The following is a 14,726-nucleotide window of genomic DNA, read 5'->3' as shown; positions in this document are numbered from 1 at the left end:
CGCACCCCAGAGATCCCCTCAGCTGGGTGACGTGGTGGGAGATGTGAGTCAGAGACAGACCAGGAGCCCGCTCGGCGGTCAGCAGTGTCGTGCGGTCTTCGTTGGCTTCAGGGTGGGACTCTCTCTCTGTTTTAATCTCACGTTGCTGTGTGACCCTCTCGGTCCCATTTCTGATTTTCACAGAAGCTGACCTGTTTATTATACTCCCTTTCACCTGTCCTGAGCTCTAGAAAGGAGAGAGGTCTCTGAAGCTTGGGGTTTTATTATTCCGGATTTCTCAACACATTCACGTGTTTGTTCACTTAATACACCTGGATTGTGTGCCCGTTAAAAGATGGGCACGGCTGGGCGTGGTGGCACACACTTGTCACTCCGGCATTTGGGAGGCCGAGACAGGAGGATCCAGGAGGCTGAGACAGGAGGATCTGGGTTCAAGGACAACCTCAGCTACTTAGTGAGGCCCTCTGCAACTCAGTGAGCCCCTGTTTCAAAATAAAGAATAAAAAATAGGGCTGAGGTTGTAGCTCAGAGGTAGAATGTCCCTGGGTTCCATCCCCAGTACTGAAAAAAAAAAAAAAAATGTAAGGCGGGCCCAGGCAGGCACGGTGGCACATGCCTGTAATCCCAGTACTTGGGAGGCTGAGACAGGAGGATCACAGGTTGGGGGCCAGCCTCGGCTACTTAGCAAGACCCTGTTTCAAGAAAAAAAGAAATCAAAAGTGACTGCGGGAGGTATAGCTCAAAAAATGGTTTAATCCCCAATACTGGGGAGAGAGAGAGAGAGAGAGAGAGAGAGAGGGAGAGAGAGAGAGAAGAGGAGGGGGGGAGGAAGAGAGCAGTGCTAGGTGGTAGAGATACAATTGGATCCAGAGAAGCTACCCTGTCCTTAAGAATTCCCCCGTGGCTTCACCCCGAGTTCGCCGGTCATTACAGAGCCCTGTGGGAATTCGCCAGCAGTCAGTCACAGGGTGTGCGGACCACAGAGGCGGCAGGCTGGGTCACCTCGGAGGGCAGAGACAGCCCTTGGAGGGGTGGCTGGGCTGAGTCACAGCGGGCCAGAGGTATGGTATTTTTCCAGATTCAGTAGGAGGAGGAAAGTCATCTGCGAGGAGGGCACACGCTGTGCGGGGCCCAGGGGTGGGACCCGTGCTGGGGGGCAGGAGCCACCCACGAGGCAGGCAGGCCCGGGAGCAGCCAGGTGGGGCCGCCATTGTGTTCAGATCCCCGTGGGAAGGCTTCCAGCTGCGCTGTGCAGTTACAGAATCACCTCGGAATCACCTCATGGCAAGGGCGGCGCCACCAGCTTCTATGGCTTTCCTGAAGGGCTGGGCTCAGAGTTTCGGTTGAAGGAAGGCAAGAGGGACCGGAGAAGAGGAAGGGCCAGGACATCGGGCCAAAGAAAGCCCGTGCCAGGCTTGGAGCCGCCTGGAGCCGAGCCCTGCGCCCGTCGGGGCAGCTTTGAGCTCGCTGGTGGCGGGATGGCAGGCCCGTGGGGACAGGGCTGGCTGGTGCGGCCCTCACCTGCTCGCCTTTGGTGTGGCCGGGGGAGGCGTAGGCCTCGGGGTAGTGCTGCCGCTCGAAGGGGCACTCCAGCGGCTCCAGGTGGTGCTGGCTGAAGGCGTCCGTGCGGAGGTGCTTGCGGGGGCCACCGCCACTGCTCTGCGAGTCGATGCTCAGCCGGCAGCTGTCCTGATCACCTGGGCCCGGGCGGGAAGAGGGCTTTCAGGGGGCCGGCCACCCACCCCACCGGCCAGAGCAGAGGGACAGACTGGCCGAGGAGGGAGGGCGAGGGCCAGGCGCCCAGGCAACCCTGCAGGAAAGATCTTCTCCCCTATCAAAGCCTGAGCACGCTGCCCTTCTGTCCCAAGCTGCCCTGACCCCTAATATGCCCTCCTGCACCCCAAAGCGCCCTCTCGAGCCCCGGCTGTCATCCTGCCCCCAAGCTGCCCTCTGCACCCCAAGACGCTCCTGTACTTCAAGGGTGTCCTCCTGATCCCAAACTGCACTGTAAACTATGCGATTGCACCCCAAACTGTTGTCTTGTACCCCAAACTTTCTTTTTGCACCCCAAACTTCCTTCTCACACCCTAAACTATCCCCTTGCACCCCAAGCTGCCCTCCAGCCCCCACAGCACCCTCTGCGCCCCCCGCACTCACCGTCGTCCATTTTCCTCTTGCTGTCGCTGCCCGGCTGAGCGATCCCCAGGAGCCCGTTGATGGAGTAGGTAGAGCCCAGGGAATCCGACTGGGGCGACTCGGGGGGCGTCACGGCCGAGCTGGGGACTGCAGCGGGTGGGGGGGGGTCAGCCCGTGCGATGATGGAGACACCCCTCCCGTCCTCACCGGCTGCCGCCTGGAGGAGCCTGTGAGCTAGGTGGTGAGCAGAGGCCTCTGCCCCTGGACCCAGCGAGCCGGGGCCCAGGGAGCGGCTCCGTGGGCACAGGCTCACCAGTGCGCAGCACGTGGGGCTGTGTGTGCGTAAGTGTGAGTCCTGGAGTCTTTATGGGAACACAGCGGGGGCGGGGGCATATGCATCAGGGCCCGGGCACTCACTGAGCGTGTGTCCAGGGCTCAGGGACTTGGTGGCCACGCAGCTGTCCATGGGGAGGTTGAACGGTTGCTGTACTTTGGTCCGGATGATTCTGTAGGGGCCAGCAGAAGGGCCATTGGAGAAGAGGGCACCGAGGCTGCCCCAGACGCTGCCCCCTTTAGGACATCCCACCCAAGTGTCCCAAAGGCCTCTCCTCAATCAAGCCATGACCTCACCCCACGCCTGGGCCTCCCCTTGGCCACTGCTTCAAGGACAATACAGATTAGTCTCTCTCCCCTCCTAATGGAAGCCCCCCGAGGTCGGGTTTGACCCCTGCCCTCCCCAGCGCCCACCCCTCCCTCTCAGGACCAGCGCCTCCCACACCCCGCACCCTTCTCTCCCTCCAGAACCACCTCCTGGGCCACCCCACCCACGCCGGGCCTTTCTGAGGGGTTCTCCCTGTGAGCTGCCGCTCAGCCTCCTGCTCAAAATCTGCCAAGAGCTTCCCTTGGCTCCTGGGTCAAAGGTAAAGACTGTGTCACGTGACGACGCCCGCGCTCCTCCTGCTCCTGTTCTGTCTCCTGCCTTTCCCTTAGCTTCTAGCATAAGACCGGATGGGCCACAGGGCCTTTGAATGTCATCTCTCGGCATTTTGTTTTGTTTTGTTTTTAGTACTGGGGTGGAACCCAGAGGTGATCTACCTCTGAGTTACAGCCTCAGCCCCTTTCGTTCTTTATTTTGAAACAGGCTCTTGCTGAGTTTGTATGGCTGGCCTGGAGCCTCCTGTCTCAGCCTCCCACCTCACTCCTGTTCATTGTTTCTTACTTAGAGGAAGTCTTTCAGAACCCCCACATCACCCTGTGCTAGCCACGTGGCCTCCCCGTTGCTTCCTGGCCCGGCAGGGTCTGGAGCTGCGTCTTTACCACGCCTGTGTGGCGCTGGCTGCCTGCCGCTGTCCCCGCTAGACGGCAGGGCTGTGTGTCCACAGGCCCACCGCACAGCGGCGGGTGGGTTATGTGGATGAACGATGGAGGCCCTGAGTGATAACCACAGGACTAACTGGCTGGGTGCGGGAGTGAAGGCCGGGCAGCGGGAGCAATTCAAGAAGTCTTTTGTTAGCGGAGCATGGTGGGCCACGCCTGTGAGCCCAGGACTTGGGAGACTCAGACAGGAGGATCGCAGGTTCAAGATCAGCCTCAGCTACTTGGGGAAATCCTCAGCAACTTAATGGAACCCTGTGGCTCGCTCTTCCTTCTTCCTTTCTTTCTTTCTTCCTTCCTTCCTTCCTTCCTTCCTTCCTTTCTTTTTCTTTCTTTCTCTTTTGTTCTTTTCTCCTCCCTCCCTCCCTCCCTTCCTTCCTTTCTTTCTTTTTTCTTTCTCTTTTGTTCTTTTCTCCTCCCTCCTTCCTTCCTTCCTTCCCTCCTTCCTTCCTTCCTTCCTTCCTTCCTTCCTTCTTCCCTCCCTCCCTTCTTTTACTCCCTCCTTCTTGCAATATAGATGGAACCCAGGAGCTAAGCTACATTCTGCCTCTAAGCTACATACCCAGTCCCATTTCTTAACTTTGAATCGCAGAGGGCCTCACTAAGTTGCCAAGGCTGGCTGTGAACCTGTGGTCCAGCCTCCCAAGTACCAGGATTACAGGTGTGTGCCACCACACCTAGCTGAGGTCCTGTTTAAAAAAAAAATGTTTTTTTAAAGGGCTTAGAGCCAGATGTGGCTGTGCGCACTTGTAATCCCGGTACTTGGGAGGCTGAGACAGGAGGATTGCATAGGTTCAAAGCCAGCCTCAGCTACTTAGTGAGGCCCTCTGCAACTTAGTGTGACTCTCTTTCAAAATAAAGAATAAGCCGGGCGGGGTGTACAGGATTGTAATCCCAGTGCTTGGGAGGCTGAGACAGGAGGATCACATAGGTTCAAAGCCAGCCTCAGCTACTTAGTGAGGCTCTCAGCAACTTAGTGAGGCTCTCAGCAACTTAGTGAGAGCCTGTTTCCAAATAAAATATAAAATAGGTCTGGGAGTATAGTCCGGAGGTAGAAAGCCCCTGGGTTCCACCCCCAGTACCACAAAAATAAAATAAAGAATAAAAAATAGGGCTTGGGGGTATAGCTCAGAGGTAGAATTCCCCTGGGTTCCATCCCTAGTACCCCAAAAAAGAAAAGAAAACAGGGGGAGGAGGAGGAGGAGGAGGAGCAGGAGGAATTGTTTCAGTGTTTTGTTGGCCGATGGAGGATGTGGTATGTAAGGAAGGGAGCTGTGGATGTATGAATAGATGATAGATGGATTGATGTAGATAGATAGATAGATAGATAGATAGACAAATGGATAGAAAGATAGATAGGTAGATAGATAGACAGAACACCTGCTGTGGGGCTGGAGGACCAGGTGGGGGGGCAGGATGCCGCCCACTCCTGAGCATAGGCCCCTCCCTCGGAGCCCCACCCCAGGGGGCCCTCCCTCAGGTCTCCCCGGTGACCCGGCCCAGGCTGCGCCTCACCGGTTGATGGAGCTCACGCTGGGCACCGTGTCGTTGTCGCAGACGCCCTCCGCCAGCAGCCGGTCTCGGATCTCCCAGGCAAACATGGTAGGGTTCTGGCGCTTGTAGTCTCCAATCTTTTCCACCACCTTGGGTGTGGCCACCTTGGGCTTGGACCCCCCTATCACTCCAGGCCGGATGCTTCCAGTCTCATAGTACCTACTCCAATAGAGAACCCCAAAGAATTACCCGATAAGCAGGTGGGGTCTTTGGGCCAGGACCCAGCAGCACCACCTTCTCTCTGAGGGGTATGCCAGCACATTGGGCCCTGAATTCTGGCCCCCAAAACCTCATGGGGGTCCGGCTGTGGCACACACCTGTCATCCAGTACTCAGGAAGCTAAGGCAAGAGGATTGCAGGTTTGAGGCCAGACTCGACAACTTAGTGAGACCCTATTTCAAAATAAAATAGGGCCGGGGATGTAGCTCAGAGGTAGAATGAAAACAGAAAAAAGAAAGAGAGAAAGGAAGAAAGAAAGAATGAGGGGGAGGAAGGGAGAGAGGAGAAAGGAAGAAGGAAAGGAAGGAAGGAAGGAAGGAAGGAAGGAAGGAAGGAAGGAAGGAAGGACTGTGTGTCTCTTTCCTTGCTGGGTAGGTTTCTGCCGCTGCTCAACAGAGCCCTTGCTACCTCTGCTCAAGGTCTTGCCTGCCTTCTCTCTTTCCCTCCCTCTGGCCAGTCCCCTGTTTCTGCACCTGCAGGAGCCACCTCTCAAGGAAGGTGATCTTGGCGTAGGTGCGGTGTGCATCACAGACTCACGGTGGCGGCTCCTCTTGGCTGAGGCCCGACGGCTGTTCTCCTGGGCCATCTTGGTTTCCAGGGCGGCTGGGCCTCTGCCTGCCTGGCCTGAACCTCTGCCCCCTGCCTGTCCAGGTCGGAGCCGCACCCCTCAACCCCACTCACTGCTTTTCTATCAAGTTGAAGGTGTCCCTCCGACCCTGGGGTCCCGGCCTTGCTTGGATCACTGTCTGGGTCTGGCCCTTAAGCCAAGCTTCTTCCTCCTCCGTCTCAGCAGCTCCGGTCTCTCCTCCGGCTCCTCCAGCTCTGGCACTCGCGCAGCAACGGCCAGGGGCCGAGCACCTCCCTCTCCTTGTTGTAGAAAACACTCTCATCTCTTCTGCCTCTTTTTTATGTTTTTATTTTTATTTTTTCAGTACTAGGGATAGAACCCAGGGGCGTTCTACCTCCAAGCTACGCCTCCAGCTCTATTTTTTATTCTTTATTTGAAACAGGGTCTCACTGAGTTGCAAAGGGCCTAAGTAGCTGAGGCTGTCTGCAAACCGCGATCCTCCTGACTCAGCCTCCTGAATGCTGGGATGACAAGCGTGCGCTGCCACGCCCAGCCCTGTTTTTAAGTTTGAAATAGGGGCTCTGTCAGGCTGCCCTTACACCTGCGATCCTACTGTCTCAGCCTCGCTAGTATGGGATTCCAGGTGTTTGCCGCCGCGCCTGATTCTCTTCGGCCCTAAAAAATAAATCGGGCTTTTTGCAACTCCATTCTTTGGTTTCAGTGACCCAGAGCTCATCCTCTCTCTGGTACTCCATAGCCATCTTCTGAGTCCTCTGTCCTGGGCCCCAGAAAAAGGCCACACTTTTATTTAATTAATTTTATTTTGTGGTACTGGGGATGGAACCCAGGGGCATTCTATCACCGAGCTACATCACCAGCCCCATTTTTTTTATTCTTTATTTTGAAACAGGGTCTCACTGAGTTGCAGAGGGCCTCACTAAGTAGCTGAGGCTGGCTGCAAACCCGAGATCCTCCTGTCTCAGTGTCCCAAATACTGGGATTACAAGCCTGCGCCACCACGCCTGGCATGTACTTTTTCCTGGCTGGGGGGGGGGTGCATAGTTTCACAGTTTATTTACAGCTCCTTTGCCTCCTGTGAGCCAGGCTCCTCCTGGATTTACATATGTTTGGGGTAGGTACACTGAGCTGACTCGAACCCCCAATCTTCTAGGAGGGACAGTTCTGGTGGAAATATCTCTCCAAGCTGGGACACATGGAATAGCACGTTGCTTCTGGGCCTCCTGAGCCTTTGGGCCAGCAGTCCTGGCTAAAGATAATTAGAATCCCTCCTCCAGGGATGGAGGCCGACACCCAAACTTGCGTCCATTCCCCTAAGATGGTCCAGGCTGGAGCCCAGACACTTATTTATTTTTGTTGGTCAAATTAAGGCTTGGTGTAATGAGGCCGTGGACCACTGCACCACGTCTTGGAGACCAGTAGCGCCTGTGTTCCCGAGTGTCGCCTGCTTGTCCCACAGGAATCACTGCATCCGAGCCAGGAGCGGTGGCATGTGCCTGCAATCCCAGTACTTGGGAGACGGACACAGGGGGCCGCTTTTAGCAATTGAGCAAGATCCTTTTTCAAAATAAACTTAAAAAGGGCTGGGGCATTGGTTTCTGGAGTTTTGGGTTCGAGAAGGCCAGACCCAGGCATCTGTCAGCGGTTAGACCTCAGGAGCCGCCTCTACCCGCGTGTCCCCTCCTAAATGGCTCCGTGTTCCTGGGTCTCGGCATGGGGAGGACTTTCAGGGATGATTCTCCTACCTCGGGAGCAAAGACGGCTACAGAAAATGAGACCCAGCGAGGAGAGCAGAGAACGATAAAGAACAGACGGACAGAGCCCTGGGGTCCGCATCACACATTGTTTAGATTCTAGAAGCAAAGCTGGGCATCAAAGCGGACCCCAGTCCTGGGGAGGGAAGGAGGCAGGCTCGCGGCCCCAGGTCGGCACAGGAGGCCAGCCCTGCTGGGAAGGAGGTACAGGGTGAATTTCGTGCTTACCTGCCAAGGATCTTGCTGACACAGCCATGGCTGACCCGGAGCTGGCGAGAGATGTCACAGGGCCTGACGCCCTGGTGGGCCAGGTCCACGATGCGCTGGCGGACCACTTCGGGCAGAGGTCTGCCGTTCACAAAGGCCCCTCCCAGCTGGTTCAGCCCGCCGTGGCCTGAAACGACAGTATTCCCAGGGACCGTCCAGTAAGGTCAGGTGAGAATGAGCCGCCGGCGTGGGAGCTGTGTGTGTGTGTGACCACGACTGTCAACTCCTGCTCAGGCCTGCAGCGCGTCCCCCCGACTTCCCGCCTCCCAGGAAGGCTGGCCCAGGTGTAGATGATGGCCCGATCCCACCCCAGGCGAGGGTTCCATGGGGCGCATCGCCATCTGGAGACCTCTGGTCTATTCTGTTCCCTTCAGGCCCCCAGCCCATCACTCTAGATAGCAACCCCCATCTCTTTCCTTCCCTCTAAAAAGCAAATTAGGAGTATCAGGCTCAGTGGCTTCCCACGCTGACAGGGAGCGGGGTGTCCTCAGAGAGAAACGCCCCCCTTCCAGGGGTTTCTTTTCCTTTTCTGTAAAATGGGCACAGGATCTTGCTAAATTGCCCAGGGTCTCACCTGGGATCCTCCTGCCTCAGCCTCCCAAGTACTGAGATTACAGGGGTGGCCACCGCATGGGCGACAGAAGCAGATTTTAAAACAAATCTCAGGCACAAAGGGTTGATCTGGGGCAGAATGGACCTGAACCCAGATCAGGCGAGCGCCCCACCTGGATGATCCCCAAGGTGACATCTCTAACAGATCAGGGCTCTGAAAGTCTCGGGGACACACCCCCACGGGCTCCGGGTCGGCCGCCTTGGGATGTAGACACTGCAGGACTAGGAAAAAGCGTGGTTTAAGGCTCGGCTGCGTTGCTGTAGCCTCTGCTCTCTGGCTTTGTCTGTTTTATTAGGAGTCCATTCATCTGGTCTAACCCATATTTATTGAGTGTGTAGTATGGATTAGACATGGTGGTCAACTGAGCAGAGAACGAGAGAGAGAGAGAGAGAGAGAGAGAGAGAGAGAGACAGAGAGAGACAGAGAGAGACAGACAGAGACAGGGAGCTGTTCCAGGCAGTGGGAGCAGCCTATGTGAAAGATTCTAGGCAGGAGGGTGTGTGTCTGTTAACCAGATTTACACACACACTCAACTGTGAGCCTGACTGCAGCACCAACATTTCCATTTTCCTAACCAGGAGACTGGGGCTCAGAGAGCTTTTGTGATGGCTTATATGACCTGTAAGACTCTGACTAGATGAAAAGGAGCCACAGGATCCAACCAAAACCTGCGGCTCAGCCCAGGGCTTCTTCCCCGGCGAGCGCTGTTTCGTGGCCAGAGCTGAGCACCTGGGATCGGCCCTGCGCTCTTGCACCCAAAGGTACCACGGCCTAGGTGTGAAAAGCCAGGCCCCGTGACCTGGCCTGGAGGTGTTCAGAGCACTGGGTGTGGAGTCCAGGGAGCAGGCAGGTGAGAAGGAAAAGCCAGTGCTGACGCGGGCCTTCTGTGCGGGCCGGTTAAGACTATTTATGGCCAAGGGTGGGAATTACCTTTCGCTGGGCACACAGTACCCATTACCACCCACGGACTTAGCACATTCAGAACTGCCCGCAATGTCTCCTCGGGGGCTGAGCTGACTGCAGCAAAACAGGCAATCCCTCTTAAAGAAGAAGAAAGAAGAGCTCAGAGCCCGCCGGCCAAACTCCAGGGGCCGGATACCGAGGCCCAGCCTCCCGGTAGAGGCAGCTGGCTGAGTCTGGGCACGGCTTCTGCCGGTCCCTTTCTAGGTGGCGTGTCCCAGTGAGTACGCATGCGCCAGATCTGGGGCAGTGTCTGAGGGGCCCTCCACGCGGCCCAGATGGTGGGCACAGCGGCCAGCACCCTGGCCCCAGGGGCCACCCTGGCACCCATGGAGAAGGGGCCCCGGCAGCCTCCACCACCACCATCTTTGCTTTGCAGTTTTGGGGTCTAGACACTGAAAAGCAGGGGGCATCAGACAGCCTCCCAAAGACAAGACCCCTCTCAGTCCAGCTCTGTCCCATTTTCTAGAACTTTCGATGCATGTCCACTGAGGCTCGGGTGTTGGTGCTGAGACCTTTCTCTATCTCTCTGGAAGCGAGGTTTCCTACAGGCAGGAAACCTTTACTCCTAGCAAGGGAGTATGTTTTAAACCACACGTGTCAGTGCTGGGCGGCAGGGGATGGGTGTTTTGCCTCTTCTTTCTTGGTACTGGAGACTGAACCCAGGGGCATTCTACTTCTGAGCTACACTTGAAACAGATGTTGCTAAGTTGCTGAGGCTGGCCTGGAACCTGCCATCCTCCCGTCTCAACCTCCCAAATATTAGGATTACAGGTATGCACCTCCATGCTGGGAATTTTACCTTTCTTTTATCTTTTGAAACTGGTGATTGAACCCAGAAGCATTTTACCTCTGAGGTGCACCCTCTGCCATTCAGTCATACATATACATACATACATACACACACACACACACACACACACACACACACACACACACACATATAATGTTTGTTTATTTTGTTTTGAAACAGGGTCTCATTAGATTGCCGAGAGTCTCACTAAGTTGCTGAGGCTTGTCTTGAACCTATGATCCTCATTTTCAGCCTTCCAAGTACTGGGGTTACAGGTGTATGCCCCCACGCCTGGCATGTTTTAACCTTTAAAAAAAAATAGTCTAGAGTCGGGCGTGGCGGGGCACGCTTGTAATCTCAGCATTTAGGAGGCTGAGACTGGAAGATCATGGTTCGCAGACAGCCTCAGCTACCTAGTGAGGCCCTCTGCAACTCAGTGAGACCCTGCTTCAAAATAAAGAATAAAAAATAGGGCAGGGGGCATAGCTCAGAGGTTGAATGTCCCTGGGTTCCATCCCCAGCCTGGCAAAAAAACAAAAACAAACAAGCAAACAAACAAAAGCCAATCTACCTCATTTGTCCAATGTAAGCCGTGCAGACTAAACTACCCTGAAGGGCTGGCTCAGTACCTTAGAAAGCCAGACTGTCAGGAACCCTCCCAGAGGTTATTCACCGCATTAGCCGGGATCCTCAGGTAGGAAAGATAGTCACAGCTCTGGCCCAGAACTGGGAATACTCTGGGAATCATTTTGTGTTATTATGCAAAGGCCGGATTCCTGTCCTGACGCTACCTGTGTTAGCCTAGTCATTTGAGGAAATAGGTGTCTGTTTTCAGACTTCGCGTTTTACTTTCCTATTGAATGTAGCTTAACAAATCTCATTTTACACGCTGCCGTTCTGTAACGACTGATATCAGAAGATAGAAGTGATTGGTAGCTGTAAATCTTGATATAAATATCCAGTGTGTTTTAGTCTTTCTGTTTTTTGAAACAGGGCCTCACTGAGTAGCTGAGGCTGTTCGTGAACCGTGATCCTCCGGTCTCCGCCTCCCCGATGCTGGGATCACAAGCGTGCCCACCGCGCCTGGCTAAGTATTTCTGCCTTTCTACTTTGAATGGGTGAGTAAGGTGAGCCAAGCTTGGCCCTAGGATTAGGGTTGTTCTTTTGAAACTTGAGCAAGCCTTAGAACCACTTGGGGAGATATTAAGAAATGCTGGGCTCAATCCTTGAGTAGGTCTGGGATGGAACCAAGAGCTTGTTTCTAAGAAACTTCCAGATGGTACAGATGTTGCTAGTCTGGGCTACATATGTGGGCTACTGGTGTAGGCCAGGCAATAGCTCGTAAATAATTTTATTTTTGGTACCGGGGATTGAACCCAGGTGTATTATACCTCCGAGCTACACCCCCAGCCCTTTTTCATTTTTTATTTTGAAACAGGGTCTTGCTAAGTTGATAAGGGCCTCACTAAGCTGAGGCCATCCTCAAACCTGTGATCCTCCTATGTCAGCCTCCCAACTACTACAGACATCTGCCACTGCCCCTGATTCTGCTAAAAAAAACTTAAGAGAATAAATTCTCAGAGTTCCACGTTATCCAACCTTCCATAAGAATACTAATCATTAGATTCGAAGCCAGCCTTGCTGGCTTAAGAGCCCCTGTTTCCAAATAAAAATTAAAAAGCCGGCGTGGTGGTACACGCTTGTAATCCCCGCACTTGGGAGGCGGAGACAGGAGGATTGCGCAGGTTCGAAGCCAGCTGCGCGCGCTGGCTTAGGAGACCCTGTTTCCAAATAAAAATATAAAAATAGGTCTGGGAGTGCAGCCCGGAGGTTGAAGGGCTTCCAGGAACCCCAGTACCACACACACACAAACAAGAATACTAATCATTATTTGTATGCTATGGTTTTCTTTTTTTAGTCCTGGGATTGAACCCAGGGACATTCTATGTCTGAATACACCCCCTAGCTCTATTTTTTTGTTTGTTTGTTCTTTATTTTGAAAAAGGGTCTCGCTAAGTTGTGGAGGGCCTCACTAAGTAGCTGAGGCTGGCTTCGAACCTGCAATCCTCCTGTCTCAGCCTCCCGAATGCTGGGATTACAAGTGCACACCACCACACCTGGCTTTACTCTATGATTCTGATTTCTTTTCAAGTGAACACTCATTAACCCAGTGTCAGTCATGACTTGGGTACAAAGATCTGGCGAGACACCCCCGAATAGGCACGCTGCCCCTCGGGGTCCTTACCCTTCCAGGGGTACAATCAGGTCAGGTGGGAATTGTCATGCAAAGGGAGATGTCTTTGGAAAGAGGTTAAAACTGGCCTCTTGGAGTAGGGGAGAAATGACCTTGTAAGTAAGTGGCCCATGGAAAGACACGGGGAGAAATGACCGGGCAATCAGTAAGTGAAGAGCTTTCCATATCCAGGAAGCAGAGAAACGTTGCCTGCAAGGGCCTGGGTGCTTTGAAGTCCGCTGGCATTCTCTGCGGCTTCAGGACAGGAGGGCAGGGCCGCTGGCTGCATATGAAGGGCCTCTGGTTGCTTGAGGTTTTGAACCACGTCCTTGCAGTGGAAGGACCTTTGTCTTCCCTGTGTCCGGTGTGGGGGAGTGGACTCCTAGGTGAGTCACCATCTCCCCATCGGATGCTCAGAGGTGGGTGCAGGCTTCCTTCCTGCCCTGGGGACGGCCCGGCACCCACTGGGCTCACCCCTTTCCGCTCTGCTCTGCGGCCGCCGGGTGGGTCTTGAGGTCGGAAGCCGGCCATGAGTAGGAGCCCCTGGCCGGTCAAGAGGGGGTCAGGGGCAGGTGTAACCAGAAAGAGGTTTGACGCTTCCTAAGCTGAGCCCCTGTGCATGGGTGCGCGGCTGTGGGTGAGGCAGGTGGGTGTGGCAGAGGAAGATGTGACCATCAGACAGGATGTGAGGAGGTTCCTGAGCGTGGGCGGAGGTGCCCAGCCTGCCCGGGCCGGAGAGGACTTAGCGTGATGCACATTTGAAGCTGTCCCTGGAGCTTGTTGCCCACAAATGTATACTTGGGCAAAGGGACCATTGCGAGGGGGCCTGAGGCTGCCCCACATCCGCACAGCAGCCGACTCCCCCTCTAAGAAGTTATGTGTTGTCCTGGCACACGGACCCTAGGACTCGGCAGGACAAAACCTCTCCGGGGCTCTTGGCAGCTCCGGGGCTCCTGGGCTTGCTCCAGAAGGAAGCTGGAGAGGAGGCAGCGGTCGGCCAAGGTGTCCCTCCTGTTTCTGACTTGGTTCTAAGCCATCCCCCATCTTTCTTCCACCTGCTCCATAAATGATCCTCCTGGCTGTTTCATTGTTATTATTCTTGGTAATTTTATTTTATTTATTTACTGTTGTACTGAGGATGGAGCCCAGGGGCATGCTACCTCTGAGCTCCACCCCCAGCCCTATTTTTGATTCTTTATTTTGAAACACGGTCTCACTGAGTTGCAGAGGGCCTCGCTAAGTAGCTGAGGCTGTCCGCGAACGGTGATCCTCCGGTCTCAGCCTCCCGAGTGCTGGGATGGCAAGTGTGCGTCACCATGCCCAGATTTTATTTTTTATTTTGAAACAGGGCTTCCAAGAGTTCTTCTTTTCCATCATTTTCTCCGTGGTATTTGTCCCCCTCTCCTGAGGCATCTCTGAATCCCAGCGCCAGCTGGGCATGGTGGTCACACATATGTGTGATCCTAGTACTCGGGAGGCTGAGGCAGGGCGATCAAAGATTTAAGACTGGCACACGATAACTTAACAAGACCTTATTTTGAACTAAAAAATAAAAAGGTTCGAAGTGGAAGGCTCCCGGGTTCAATTTACACACACACACACACACACACACACACACGCACACGCACACGCACACACACACACGTCCCAGGGCTGATTTCTTCTACAAGGCTGTTCTTGATGACCCTACTCTTGCTGTCCAATTTTTGTTTTTGTTTTGTTGACACTGGAGATTGAATCCAGGATAGTCTACCTCCAAGCTACACCAACCCCTGGGGCCCTTTTTACTTTTAATTTTGACACAAGGTCTCGCCAAGTGGCTGAGGCTGGCCTGGAACCCGGGATCCTCCTGTTTCAGGCTGCCAAGCACTGGGATTACAGGCGTGCGCCTGTCTCATCTACTACCCATCTTCGGATGGCATCGTGGGCATCCCAGGTATGTCTAGCGCAGTCTTCCTTCCATTTTTATGTTCAGTTTCCTACTGGAAACCCCTTAGGTAATAAAGAGGCTCCTTCTCCAGCATCGACCTGCGGCCATGTGGGCGCCACGGAAGCAGAGTCGGCCCCTTCAGCCTCGTCTCTGTTGTCGGCCTCTGCAGGCCGCTGGAGCTCTGAGTCGGCGCCCCGCTCGGGTTTGCATATGCCAGCCTGGAACGCTTGCCTTCGCCGTCACGGAGTCACCTCCCCAGACGGCGCCGCTTGAGCCCTCCCCAGACGGTGCCGCTCTATCCTAGCCA

The 14,726-nt window shown here is 54.6% G+C and overlaps 1 protein-coding gene across 1 annotated transcript in view; it reads right to left on the bottom strand.

The window, feature by feature from the left end:
• PAX8 (paired box 8) overlaps nucleotides 1–14,726 on the bottom strand; it is a gene marked incomplete at both ends in the record, with an annotated part of 68,046 nt that overhangs the window by 19,845 nt on the left and 33,475 nt on the right. The window contains 5 exons of the mRNA XM_080711436.1: nucleotides 1,522–1,697; nucleotides 2,158–2,283; nucleotides 2,554–2,642; nucleotides 5,026–5,226; nucleotides 7,852–8,017. Of these exons, the coding sequence (XP_080567562.1) occupies nucleotides 1,522–1,697; nucleotides 2,158–2,283; nucleotides 2,554–2,642; nucleotides 5,026–5,226; nucleotides 7,852–8,017 (758 nt within the window). The remainder of the gene's footprint in view (nucleotides 1–1,521; nucleotides 1,698–2,157; nucleotides 2,284–2,553; nucleotides 2,643–5,025; nucleotides 5,227–7,851; nucleotides 8,018–14,726) is intronic.

Source organism: Muscardinus avellanarius (genome assembly GCF_963383645.1).
Source record: "Muscardinus avellanarius genome assembly, chromosome: 15".
Taxonomy (NCBI): Eukaryota; Metazoa; Chordata; class Mammalia; order Rodentia; family Gliridae; genus Muscardinus; species Muscardinus avellanarius.
This window is presented reverse-complemented; position numbering and strand designations above follow the sequence as displayed.